The 13,653-nt window shown below is 39.1% G+C and overlaps 1 protein-coding gene across 1 annotated transcript in view; it reads right to left on the bottom strand.

Annotated features, from left to right (window-relative positions):
* Nucleotides 1-13,653, bottom strand: part of CR1 (complement C3b/C4b receptor 1 (Knops blood group)) — a 60,381-nt gene that overhangs the window by 19,413 nt on the left and 27,315 nt on the right. The window contains exons 9-16 of the mRNA XM_081297000.1: nucleotides 12,310-12,528; nucleotides 9,772-9,951; nucleotides 9,100-9,199; nucleotides 8,238-8,323; nucleotides 5,210-5,608; nucleotides 2,398-2,574; nucleotides 2,212-2,314; nucleotides 869-954 (exon numbers count right to left, since the gene is read on the bottom strand). Coding sequence (XP_081153126.1) covers nucleotides 869-954; nucleotides 2,212-2,314; nucleotides 2,398-2,574; nucleotides 5,210-5,608; nucleotides 8,238-8,323; nucleotides 9,100-9,199; nucleotides 9,772-9,951; nucleotides 12,310-12,528 — 1,350 coding nt within the window. The remainder of the gene's footprint in view (nucleotides 1-868; nucleotides 955-2,211; nucleotides 2,315-2,397; nucleotides 2,575-5,209; nucleotides 5,609-8,237; nucleotides 8,324-9,099; nucleotides 9,200-9,771; nucleotides 9,952-12,309; nucleotides 12,529-13,653) is intronic.

The raw sequence follows: 13,653 nt of genomic DNA on the forward strand, positions 1-13,653 counted from the left end.
TACATTTTTACCAAGATATTTTAACAAAATCCATATTTAAATAAACATTTTCCAATCAACAAGAAAAAAATAATTTAAAAAATCTTTCCTTGTTCTAGGACACAGGGTAGGATACATTGGTAATGTCTTGTATATAAGACATGTACTTTTCTGTTTATCAATTTCTGAATCTTTATCATGTTTTCTTTTAGTATGTGGTTTAGAAATGTGGGGTACCTCATCATTTCAAATACTGGCTCACAACTCTAGCTCCCATGATAATTTATCATATTAACTCTTTTATTTTCTCTATGTCTCATCACTATTGAACATACCATTTTATATATTCTAATATTTAAAAAAAATTTACTTATTTATTTTCCTGTCTATTGTCTCTTTCCCATTAGAAAATAAATGTCATAAAAGCAGAGATGAGTCTTTTGTGTTTATTATTCTTTCCACACATAGAAAGAACTGATGCATGGGTAGTCCTCAGTCAGTGAATACCACAGGTGACCAGGTTGAATAAATGCCACGATACATGAAGAGATAAAAGTGCATAAAAATTTAAGAGAGATTACTCCTTAACTACACAACTAATAAATAAATGAACAAATAAAATCTGGTTTACCTTTATGTCCTCGAGTTTCTCCTTGCATTTTTTGCACAAATTCAACATTATCCTCAAACTATGTATTTATAGATTAGTGACATAAACACATGATCTATAAAACCTATAAGACCTCTCTTGAAATTTTTCCAATAAAGAAGTATTTTTTTTAATCAATAGTTTAAAGATCCAGAATATAGGTGATTTCATGAGGTGAAACAAACTGGAAAAAAAAATTAGGAGAGCTATCCAAGGTGCATAGTTATTCTTTCTACTCACGTTCACACACAGGAGCACTGCTATTCCAAATGCTTTTCATTTCAGCCATGACACAATGACTAGCAGAGTTGCCTTTTAATCGAAACCTTAAGAAAATAAATAAATAAAGTGAGTGAGCCATTTCCATCTCACCCTGTATCTTTTCAGTAATAGATGCTCGGCTTCCTCACTTTAGCCTAAAGAGGATTTGGTTCTTAGGTGCAGGCCCAGCTAAAATTCTCAGTTCCTTAGAATCTGTATTCAGTAGCTGGCAGACACTCAGAAGCCAAAATTTCTAAAGAATCTCAGTACCCTGGGACTGGCAAAGTGATCCGAGTTGGTGTCTTAATTGTCATACAGTCTCCATGGCCCACCATCGTCTAGGGGCATAGGACCAGGTTTTCCCCAGGTGCCCAAGACTCATAACATTCAGAGGCTACCTCTCACTGATGGCCTGCTGAATCCTGCTAATTTTCATTATAGGGTCAGGAGGAACAACAGCAAAGCAGAGAACATGGGTAAAGAGGGTAAGGCTTTGTTCTCCTAGGCATTATAAATGTAAAGGGCCAGAAGGAGGCTCATGGGAACACACGGAACCAAATGACCTAGGAAAAGAAGCATGAGAGGAGGAGGAGTCTCTGCCACCCTGAAATGTTATTGTTGGATCCTGTGGTTTTCCTGAAATCTGCTGAAATCTAAAATCATTCTGAAATCAGAAATCATTATTGGGTGGTGGAGTTTATAAATGCCAAAGATTTCTTGGAAATTATTAAAATTTACCTCTTGATTGCCTAATCTGAGTCTCACAGACTGACAGTGCATACCACCAACAGGAGTAGATTCACATAAACATTTATATGCCACCCCAAACTGGAGCATTGACCGTTATGATCCCGCTATCAAAGCCACCACTGATATGAAGACATATGATTGAAAACACACGCATCCATACACTATTATGAATTCCACTATGGACTGATTTTAACCGTCTTAAACTTTATCTGACTTATCAGTTGGCAATTTTTTGTTTTATTCATCAAACATTTTTTTCTAGCAAACTTTCCATAACATTGCTTTTCTGCCTCCAAATAACTATTTATCCATTCACTTCAAATTCCACCCCAATACTCAAGATCAGCAATTGTATCTGTGTTTGTGCTTAACATTGAATTACATGTGTTATTTTTTTTTCTTGTCTCCTTATAGAGATTCCACTGACTCTCTGCCCTGATTTCAAAACTATCCTTCTAGAAGTTATCTACTTGGATACTTCTTTTCTACTAGGTCAGCTGCCTCTTTCTTGTATTAACCCTGGAATTCAAGTTAGCCCTCATTGTCTGGTTTCTATGATGAGTCATACTCACCCTTCATCACAAATGAAGGTCACTTTTGCCCCAGGCTGTAAAGTAAGTGGCAATAGCACACGACCATTAGGGATATGGCCTGGGAATGTATCACATAATTTCACTAGGAGAAAAAGAAGAAGAAGAAGTTAAGACTGTGTGTGAGGGGCAAAGAGAATGATCTGAAAACCCAATGAGTCTATTCACCTGTACATGTGGGGGCAGCCGGACTCCAGACTCCCTGGGGTGTGCATCGCAGAGAAGCAGCCCCTCTGAGGTCATACCCTGCCTCACAGCTGTAGAACACTTCCTGTCCAGGGGAAAAGTTATCCTTGTTGCTTGGGGTATGCACACCATGCAGGATTTCTGGGGGTTGCTGACACCCTATGTGGAAAGAATAAGTCCAAATTCCATGTTTGTTTTGGAGAAATGATGTGCTAACCCCTAACCTTTCAAGGAGTTAGGAAATAGTATTTAAAGGCTTCGATTATTTGGATATGGAATGTCTCCCAAAGGGCCATCTGTTAAAGGCTTGGTCCCCAGCCAGGGGTAAGACTGGGAGGTAGAGGAACCTTTAAGAGTTTGGGCCTGGGCTGGGGCTGTAGCTCAGTGGCAGAGCACTTGCCTAGCAAGTGAGGTACTGGGTTGGATCCTTAGCACCACATAAAAATAAACAAATAAAATAAAGGCATTCTGTCCATCTACAACTACAAAAAAAATTTAAAAACTAAAAAAATAATAACATGACCTGAGTCCAGCATCTGAAGTCTTTGTGGATGGGGTTCCAGATCAGTTTAAAAAAAAAAAGAGCTGAGGCCTGGTGGGAAGTTTTAGGGCACTGGGGGTGTGGCTTCAAAGGGGATGTGGGACCCTGGTCTTTCTCTTCTCTTTCATGTCCCAACATGAAGTGAAGTGAACAATATGCTTAACTATCTGCTCTCCACCAGGATGTACTGCCCCAAAGCAATAAGGAAAACCAACCATGGAGTGAGACCTTCTATAGTGTGAGACAAAACAATCATTTTCTTTCACTACAAGTTGACTTATGTCAGTATTTGTTATAGTAACAGAAAGCTGACTAATACAGATGGGTTCAAGTATTACAGAGAAGGTCAAATGATATGCCACCCCCTCATTTTACTGAGATAGCACTTTAACGAAGAGATGTAACAAGGCCTTATAGCTAGTAAGAGGTAGAGAAATAAAAACCTCACTCGTAAGTCTCTAAGTCATGAGGTTCCTTCTCCTAGCTCTGACTATCCAGTACAGAATTATGAGTCCTGGTGGATTCTCCACCTGCATATATCCTAGGAAGGCAATCCTGATTTTCAGACTTATGGCTCAGGTTATGAGAAGGTCGCCTAGACCTGAGCCTATTTAACAGATTTCCCTTCCTCCTTTTTTTTTTTTTAATATTTATTTCTTAGTTTTCGGCGGACACAACATCTTTGTTTGTATGTGGTGCTGAGGATCGAACCTGGGCCGCACGCATGCCAGGCGAGCACGCTACCGCTTGAGCCCCATCCCCAGCCCTCCCTTCCTCCTTACAGCACACTGTGACTAATGTGCAGTCCTCTGGACATGCTTAGATTTCTCTGTCCTCTAAGCTGCTCTCTTAGTGACTGCACACTTGGTTTGGTGGAAGAATTCTCAGACCCCTCCATATCCCTAAGTATTAGCCATAACACCTCCCAGTTCACTGCTAAGCAACTATTGAGACCGAAGAACATAAGACGACCCATCAAGAAAAGAAATCCCCCAATAAGCCAGTCCTTGTAATAAGAGGACATATTATTTAGAGACTTAGAGTGTACCTTGACTTATGGCCCTTGTGGGTGCCTAGGGCCTCAGAACACATCTTTCTTTCTTTCTTTCTTCCTTCCTTCCTTCCTTCCTTCCTTCCTTCCTTCCTTCCTTCCTTTCTTCCTTCCTTCCTTTCTTTTCTTTCTTTCTTTTTATTTATTTATTTACTTTTTTGGTACTGGGGATTGAACCCAGAGGTGCTTAACCACTGAGCCACATTCCCAGCCCTTTTTAATATATGTTTTTTTTTTTTTTGACAGTATCTCCCTGAGTTGCTTAGGGCCTTGCTAAGTTGCTGAGGCTGGCTTTGAACTTTTGAAGCCTCCTGTCTCAGTTTCCCAAGCTGCTGGGATTACAAGCATGAGCCACCAAGCCCAGCTCAGAACACTGTAACATTTTAACACTCTAACGTTTTAACATTTTTAACACTTTAACATTTTAACACTTTGACAGCCTCAGAACATTTTAACATCAACTAATCTATGTCTATGAGTGGAAAACCTGTTGGACTTTGAGCAAGTTATTTTGCTCTTCACTTCAGATTCCTAAGGGAAAAATGTTGGAAGTGGACCATTATAGACAAACTCTAAGGTGTCTGCCATGATTCTGATGCTGTATCTGTTTTCATAAGCCAGTCTCTTTCTCTCACTGATAGATGAAGACAGACACAGGGCAAGAACCAGAGCAGTCACACCCTGGTGTCTGACACAATTGCTTTTTAAAAATTCTGAGTGTGTCACTTAGTGGCATGTGATTTGGACAATTCATTTAGCCGCCAAAAGACCAAACTAGCTTCACTATAGAAGGAGTATGCGAATAGCACTCTTTCCAAGTGTTGTTCTAAGAGGCAAAGTGAGAGGATGCCTATGAGGTGTCACATGGCCTGCATGGAGAAGGTCCATAACATTTGTTAATATGATTGAAAGAGATTGCAGTTGGGACTGTGCCCAAGAACTGTCAACAGGGGAGTGCCAGAGATATCCTTTCTTGGCTAATTAAGCTTTTGCTTCTCAAAATGAAGGGGAGCATACACAAGCGCACATGCATACACACGTACTAATGGACAGACATTCGCCCCTTAATTTCATGCTCCTTCCCCTCATATTTACTCTTCAACCTGCTTACCACACATCCCTCCTCCAGAGCACACATTAATCTCCCAGTCCACCAACAACTCATGCCCTTTAGGCCTCTCTTAAGCCTCAGCCAGACTCACCTCTGGAGCAGCTTGGTAACTCTGGCTCCCATTTGTTTTGGGGCTGGCACTGCACCTGGGTGGGTCCTTTCATGACAAAGCCAGGCTGACATCCAAACTCCACCATTTCATTTAAGGAAAATAAGCTTCTGTTTTCAGTTAGCATTATTGCATTTTCAATGTGTGGAGGGGTGCATTTATTAGGTACGATGCACTGTGGGGGAGGGCCGCTCCAGACGCCAACTTGATTGTCATGGCTGGTGCAGTATATGGAGGGCTCTCCCATGAGGTGAAAGAGCTTTCTCCCTCTGTCTGCACCATTGCAGCGATAGGTTACTACCATTCCATAGAGGAAATCTTCTCCATTGGTGTTAATGAAATCTCCATTGGCAATGGCTGGAGGTGGCTCACAAGGAATCCCTGGGAAAAGAACAAATTCAGCAAAATATTGATTTCTTAAAGTTATATTTAACTATAAATTTTGATAATCAGTTAAAAACATCTCCAAATTGCTGAAAAGTATGCATTTATAATACTGTTCTCACATCTTTGCTAATATAGGGACATGATTTTTTTGCACAGTTGCAGATTAGGTGACCCACAGTATTATGGGTTGTGCTTTTCCTAGTTACCGCTACTTCAAAAAATGTGTTCATATATATTATTATATCCCACATATTTGTTTCTCATTTTAAATGAGGATTTAACTTTCACAATTGTGAATTTCTTTCTTTCTCTGTAGAAGGCATTTGGTTTTATTGCATTTTTTACTAATATGTAAAGTATTTAGTCAAATACCTTTATCAAATGTTCTAATTGCTGATTCACATGTCATCAGAACTGAATACTGTGTCTTGCTATATGTAAATTTGAAAATGAGCATATTAGGAATAAAGATATATTTTGTCAATATTGACTCAATACAGAAGAAATGGGAAAGTGTATTACAATGCTACTCCTTAAAAAATATGAAGCACAGCTAATTTTATGGACAAATTTAATTCTCAAGTAATAGCTGACTCCTAGGCATTTTAAGTCATCCTAGAATACATAAGATATTTTTATTACTTATTGTCAGATAAACCTCATCTTGGGAACTTATTTCTGTAAATCTTTAAGAATATATTCAAGAAGGAGAAATTTATTGGATAAATTGTATGAAATATAGTTAAAATCATCTTTAAAGTCATTTTCTAGAAAATACAGCTAGCTAATGTGTAACCTTTCATGTATACTCCCACACAGGTGCCCCCCTCACAAAGCATATTTTTAAAAAATATCTTTGCTGGATAAAAAATATGCCAGTATAAGGATGTGTCATATGATTCCATTTCAAAGAGTTGTTTCTATTGACTCCATAACTCATAATGGTGTATTTTAAGCATTTTTTTATTTTTATAGTAGAACACATGTCGTTCTTGTAACTAATTCCAGAAAATTCTCAACATTTAGATGACTTTCCCACCATTGTTTAATCGCAAAGAGTAATGTTGATAATATTTACATAGCAATATCCTTGCAAACCCCTGTGCACTTTTTTTTTTTAAGAATTAATCACAAACGGTAGAATACTGGATTAAAAGATGCATGCTACATCAATGTTATAGCAGTTCAACTCACAATAGCTAAATTATGGAACCATATTAGGTACCCTTGAACAAATGAGTGGATAAAGAAACTGTGATATATACACACAATGAAGTATTACTCAGCCTTAAAGAAGAATGAAATTATGACATTTGCTGTTAAATGGATGGAGCTGGAGAATATCATGGTAAGTGAAATAAGCCAATCCCAAATAACCAAAGGCTGAATATTTTCTCTGATATGACGGGGGAGTGGCTGGCTAGGGAAGAATAGAGGTACTTTAGGTAGAGAGGAGTGAAGGGAGAGGAGGGAGTATAGGGGTATGAAGGATAGTAGAATGAATCAGATATTATTACCCTCTGTGCATATATGACTACATGACCAGTGTGATTCTACATCATGTACAACCAGAAGAATGAGAAATTATGCTCCATTTATTTATGATGTAAAAAAAATACTTAAATTTTAAACGCTGGGGAAAAAAGATGCATGCAGTGAAGAGTTTTGATGAATATCCATCCTATACTAGCCTTCTACAGAGTGTGTTCCACTTATTCTCCTACCAATTGGACTTGACGTTGCTGACGCCCCCACGATATCACCAAACCCAAGATTATATTCTTTTATGCTCTTTGTTAAATTGCAATTGCTCGTTCCTCTATGCTCTTCAAAGAGGGAAGCTCATCTTCCAAAGAGCTCACAGGGAAGATGGCACATCACCTTTCAGACAAGGGATAAGGAGAAAGCTAAGCTGCTCTGCTTCAATAGATGCTGTGATCTGAAGAGCTGACAGAGAGGAAGTAACTAACTTTGTTTTTGTTTACTTCATTAAAGAGAATGCTCTTCAAAGTAGGAAGTGTTTCATCAACCAAAGAGGAATTTGGGCTGTTCAAAATGAGCAGAGGACTATGCAATGGACCCTCCATAGCCACCGGTTCTGAATCCACAGTTTGAATCAATGGGGTATTTAAAATATTTGAACTATTTGAGAAATCTGAACAGGTACAGACATTTTTTTCCCTTGTCATTATTCCCCAAACAATACAAGATAAAAAGTATTAACATAGCATTTACATTATATTAGATATTATAAGTAATCTAGAGCTGATTTAAAGTATATGAGAGGATACCTGCAGGTTATACGTAAACACTGTGCCATTTTATAGACAGGATTTGAGCATCCATGGATTTTTTTTACCTGCAGATGGTCCTGGAGCCAATCTTGTGCAGATACTTAGGGAGAACTTTAGTTTAAAACAAGTTATACACAAAAATAAACAAAATTCAGGTGGGTGTAGATGTTTGGAACACTGTGAACAGTTTTAAGGATGTAACTATATTCTTCAAATATTGGAAAGAGATGATTTCCAAGAGGGATGAGATTTATTCTTTGTAATTCGGAGGGAGAGGGCAACTCTAGGAATAACTGGTGGGATAAATGGACAAGCAGATTTAAACTCACGTTCACAAATTGGTGGCTCTGTGTTCCACCTGACAATATTGCCTGAGATGATACATTCAGCAGACGAGTGACCAATGAGTCGGTACCTTATGGCAAAAGAGAAAAAAAAAATCATAGTGTGCACATCCTATCAGGCCCCTTACAACATGTCTGTGTGGCAATTTGGGGAGTCTAAAGGCCATCCTTACCTAGCTATTGTATCCAGCATTTCTTAATTCTCTTTCCCATCCTCTCACCATCAAAATGGATACTTTAACTCCTAGTGGACAACTCTGCTTCTTAATTTCTTGGCCTTACTGTGGATTATACTAGGCACAGTGCTGACCATGAAAATCTGATTCTGGCTCCGTGGCCTTGTCCTTCGCCCTGTAGTATATGAATGTGCTCTCTGGATCAGGGTTGTTGGTATGCTTAATTTTTTTAAAAATTTATATTAGGGCAGATTGAGCCCAGGGGTACTCTACCATTGACCTTATCCCCAGACCTTTTTATGTTTTGAGACAGGGTCTCGCTACGTTGCCCAAGTTGACCTGGAACTTGTGATCCTCCTGCCTCAGCCTCCCAAGTCTCTGTGATTTGCAGGCATGAATCACTGCACCTGGTTATTATTATGCTTTGACTGCAAGCTCCCTCCCAGTGAATGCCTCACGTTTCTTATCTACACTGCCCTGGTTTCAGCAAGGACACACATTTCCACTTAATCTTGTCAGACCGTTGTTCATTTCAATCGGGAGTTAAATATCCGAGTTTATACCTTTTAATATCAGGCAGTAATAGGCGAGTTGCCCTTTCTGAGAAGTGCCATGAAGGTAGCACTGCTGTTCCAGAACTCTTGGGCTAAGAGATATTGCTGCCAACTCACCCTTTATTGCATGTATAATTAATTCTGGATCCAATCTGGGTGTCTGAGTCTCCATGCACCAAGCCGTTCGTAGGATCTGAAGGAGTTTTACATGATTTTCCTATAGGAAGGAAACAGTTTTGGAGCTAGAGTCATCTGAACTTTCCTAGCCCATAAAGTCCTAACCTGACTGCAGTTAGGCGGTTGAGAGGGACAGCTTTTGTTACTTTAAGAAAACTCACAAACTGTCTTTTATCATCAGCCATCTAAGTACCACTTTCAAAAAGAAGTCCCCTTCCAGATTCGTTTTATCTCTGCCTAGTATTCTTCACCAAATATGAAGGTCATTCATACAAGTATATTTTGAATTTCTCAAAGGATTTGTTCCCACCAAGAAATTCAAAGAGACTTTATATCTCCCTACACAATTTTTTTTTTTCCTGGTCTAGAATCACTCATTTTTTACTTTCCCATAGGAAATGGACATCTCCACAAATATTCCTTTCACATTCTTGTGAAATGAACATTTCAACCAATATTCACAGATGATCCACAAGACCAACTTTTATTCCCACCCACCCAAACATTTTTTGAAAAAAGGTTTTTTTCTCATTTCCAGAATTTGAAAACATTAAGTCAGATCCTACGGATGCTTTTACAGACACCAGAAAGCTCCAATGCTGAGTTACTCACGTTTGCAGACATCTTTGGGACTGGACCAGACCAAGTTTTCTAGACACGTGATAGAGAACGACCTCCTGTAGTACCCAGGGCCACATTCAAACTCTAAGGACGCCCCAATGGGAAACTCAGATTCTTTGGTTTGGGTTTTCAACTTAGCAAACTGAAAAGGACCTGGAGTTTTACAGTAACCTAGAGAACAAGAAACCAGGAACATTTGAAGTAACAAAACATGCTTTTCCTTTGTGTCTCTCCCTTATTTGTTTTGATGCCAGAAGAAAATAAATTCTTGGTTCTAGAAAAACAATTTCCTTCTGGTATCGGGAGGGAATGTTTGATTCACAGAAGGCCACCAGAAAACATAAGATCTGAAAGGCTGGTCTGCTGTTTGATCTTTCTGCTTATATAACTTAATGCAAAGATCACTCAATTTAATTTTTTTATAGTTTTTGAGAGCCTGAAAGATGCCTATGCTCAGGTTCCTCCTGTCCTGTCTGATTTCCTTGTACTTCAAGGCATCAAAACTCCAATGGAGAGTTCATGAGCATGGGTGGTTTCGAACTCAAGATGTTTGTTGGCCCTGGGCTTCCCAGCCTTCAGTTTTCTATGTCTGATTTCTGAGCCAGCCATTTCAATAAGGAGGGAACAAATAGCTTCTCCTTAAAACAAAACAAACTCCAACTCCCATTCCTCCTATACTCTTCAATATAAGAGAACTTTGCTCAAAGTAAATTTTGAATCTACCTCTAGCTTTAGTTCCACACTCCTATGATCCATTAAGCTCTAGGCTCAAGAAGTTAAAAACTCACTTTGGATTCAAATTATACAAAAATCAGGAAAGTATATAGGCTTGGAAACAGAGAAGGTTTTGGCAACACCTTTTCTCTTAGCTTCTATTTCAGCTGTCTTTCTACCTCACTTACAGTGATCTAGTCAAAGAAGGATTGTCATACCAGAGCTTATTCTGCAGGCAGGGAATTCTCTGCAAGTAAATTTACAAACTGATTTCTCATTTTTTAAAATATTTTTATTTTTTAGTTGTAGGAGGACATGACATCTTTATTTTATTTTTATGTGGTGCTGAGGATCAAACCCAGTGCCTCATGCATGCCAGGCAAGAGCTCTTCCTCTGAGCCACAACCCCAGCCCTGATTTCTCATTTCTTGATCATAATTAATTTTTCTCAATACAAAAAATGTGTATTAACCTCAAGACACAGTCAATATATTTCCAGATACATTTTCATGAGAAATGTATCAACCTGTTTTATCTGTTTCTTTTCCATCTGAGAGGGTGCATGTTCAATCTCCTGGCTTCTAGTTCATGAAGACCATGAACTAGACCCATCATGACCCAAACCCATCATCTCAGGCTAATTCACACATGACGTTGGTCAGGCAGGCGTCTCCAGGCTCAATTCTAACAAGTAGAACTAGGATAACCAGAATAGGGTTCTGAGGGGTGAAAATGACATAATGCTTAGAAGACTGCTCTGTCCGTGTAAGTCTGCATTAGGAATCCCCATTCATACACAGCCTCATGGGTGCACTCCAAGTGAAAAGCATATTGTTGGAGGCAGGGAGAGAGGGCGGAAATGCTTCAGAGTGATTAGTGCTTGGTTCCTTTCCTTTTAGAGTTATTCCTCTCTCACACAATTCCCAAGGTATCAGTGTGTATTATATCAAGTTAGGGTCCCTTTTTCAATTTGCTTCCTCCTTTCTATCCTCACCCTCTCAAAGGTGAATATCTTGGGGGGCTGTTTGTCTTCATCAACCTTCTCCAGAACTTAGAAATGAATAATCTCTTTATTCTGCATTTTCCCCTTTCTTTTTCTTTCCACCAAACTGAGAAGCTTGGATCTAAGAAGAAAATAAGTCATTTTAATTAGAATTTACTCAAGGAGCTGGACATGGTGGTGCACGTCTGTAATCCCAGAGGCTTGGAAGGCTGAGGCAGGAGGATCTTGAGTTTAAGACTAGCCTCAGCAACTGAGCAAGACACTGTTTCAAAAAAAAAAAAAGGCTGGGGATGTGGTTCAGTGCTAAAGCACCTCTGGGTTAAATCTCTAGTACCAAAAACAAAACTCACAAAACAATAAAAGAACTTAGCTCAAGGAGGCTAAAGGAATCTTTGCAGTGTGTCTACAATGCAGCCCACTTTTCAAGGAGAATATACAGGGGTCTCAGGCCAACTAGGTCATTAAAATAGATTTTTGCCTGGCTTTATTCTCTGCTGGCCTATCCTTTTGTCCAAAGCCTGTGAAGATGGTATGACTTACACTACTTAAGAGTCATAGAAATTTGCTTTCAATTTTTATGATTCGAACTTATGCTCCTTGTAATTCTAATCAAGGACCTTTCTACCCACTACCAATTTCCCTCTGGCAGCAAAGGCCATGAAAATCTTGACATATCTTAGAACATTCATTACTGGTTTGGCATTTAATTGTGTCAAGTGCACAAATAAATATCACACTGTAATGGCAGAAATTTGGAGGATCTGGTTTAGAGATTCAGAACCCATTTGGGATATGGAGAAATATACACTTACCCAGAAGTACACAGCGAGGAGCAGGGCCACTCCAAACCCCATGCCCTTGGTGGTCGCTCGTGCAGAGGATGGTGCTCTCCCCAAAGAGGCTGAAGGTGATCCCCCTGTCTGGTTGGGGATCACATGTGTAAATCACTGATGTTCCAAAAGGAAAGACTTCCAGAGAAGCTCCTGAGTGTCTCCCATTAAGGATAGTTGGAGGACTTGGACAAAAGATTTCTGGAAAGAAGGCAAGAACTTCAGTTTCTTTCAGGGATTTCATCAGAGATATTCTACCATCGTAAGGTGCTATGATTGGTGCCACTTTTAAAAATGCTAAGATGGAGCTGGGTGCCGTGGTACATGCCTGTAATCCCAAATAGCTCAGGAGGCTGAGACAGGAGGATTGTGAGTTCAAAGCCCAGTCTCAGCAATGGTGAGGCACTTAGCAATACAATGAGGCCCAGTCTCTAAGTAAAATACAAAATAGGGCTGGAGATGTGGCTCAGTGGTTGAATGCACCTGAGTTCCAATCCCCAGTACAAGAAAAAAAAAAAAAGAAAGAAAGAAAGAAAGAAAGAAAGAAAGCAAGCTAGCTAAGATGACAGTGTCTATCAGGCCCTTGATAGGGCAGACTGTACAAAATGAGATCTCAAATTTTACTGAAAAAATACAAGAGACATTTGCTATCCTATATTTTCCAGATAGTTGAGTTTTCTAGATAACAGAAACTACTTTGTGTCCTTAATTAAGTACTCAGAGTTTTAAAGAAAAAATATAACCAATTTGAAGGGTAACTCATTCATTTACTCAACATATGTTAATTGAGCACTAATTCTGTGTCAACCAGTCATCGATGCCCTGGAGATCCAGTGGTAAAAAGCACAGAGCAGGTATTTGTCCTCCACGGAGCTTACATTGCTAGGAAATTCTTCTAACATGTATTCCATGTGTACTGCTCACCTTAAATACCTGAAACCTTCCTGGACAACTTACTGATATTGATCATCCATCTCAATTACGAGAGTAGTGCTGTCACCATGCATTGAAACATACACAAGTCACTGTAAAAAAAAAAACTCTGAATGCACTCAGAGTTTTAAAAAAAACTCTTGATGTGTTTGTGATATATGTTTTTTTTTCCTCTTTATTTTCTGTCAGGTTTCAAATTGTTGCTTCTTTCTGGTGTCTGATTTTCAGTTTAGAACAGTCTTTGCCTCACTTCTAATTGGCATTTCTAACTAGTCTTGGAATTTGAATGAAGCTATTTCAAACAGTAATAGTGTTACATAAAAAGAAAGTCTGTGGTACCATCAAGAACAGTGTGCTCATGCATGACAGTAGGTCAGCCATTTGTCACTGGTT

Source organism: Spermophilus citellus (genome assembly GCF_964194105.1).
Source record: "Spermophilus citellus genome assembly, chromosome: 6".
In the NCBI taxonomy this organism is placed as follows: domain Eukaryota; kingdom Metazoa; phylum Chordata; class Mammalia; order Rodentia; family Sciuridae; genus Spermophilus; species Spermophilus citellus.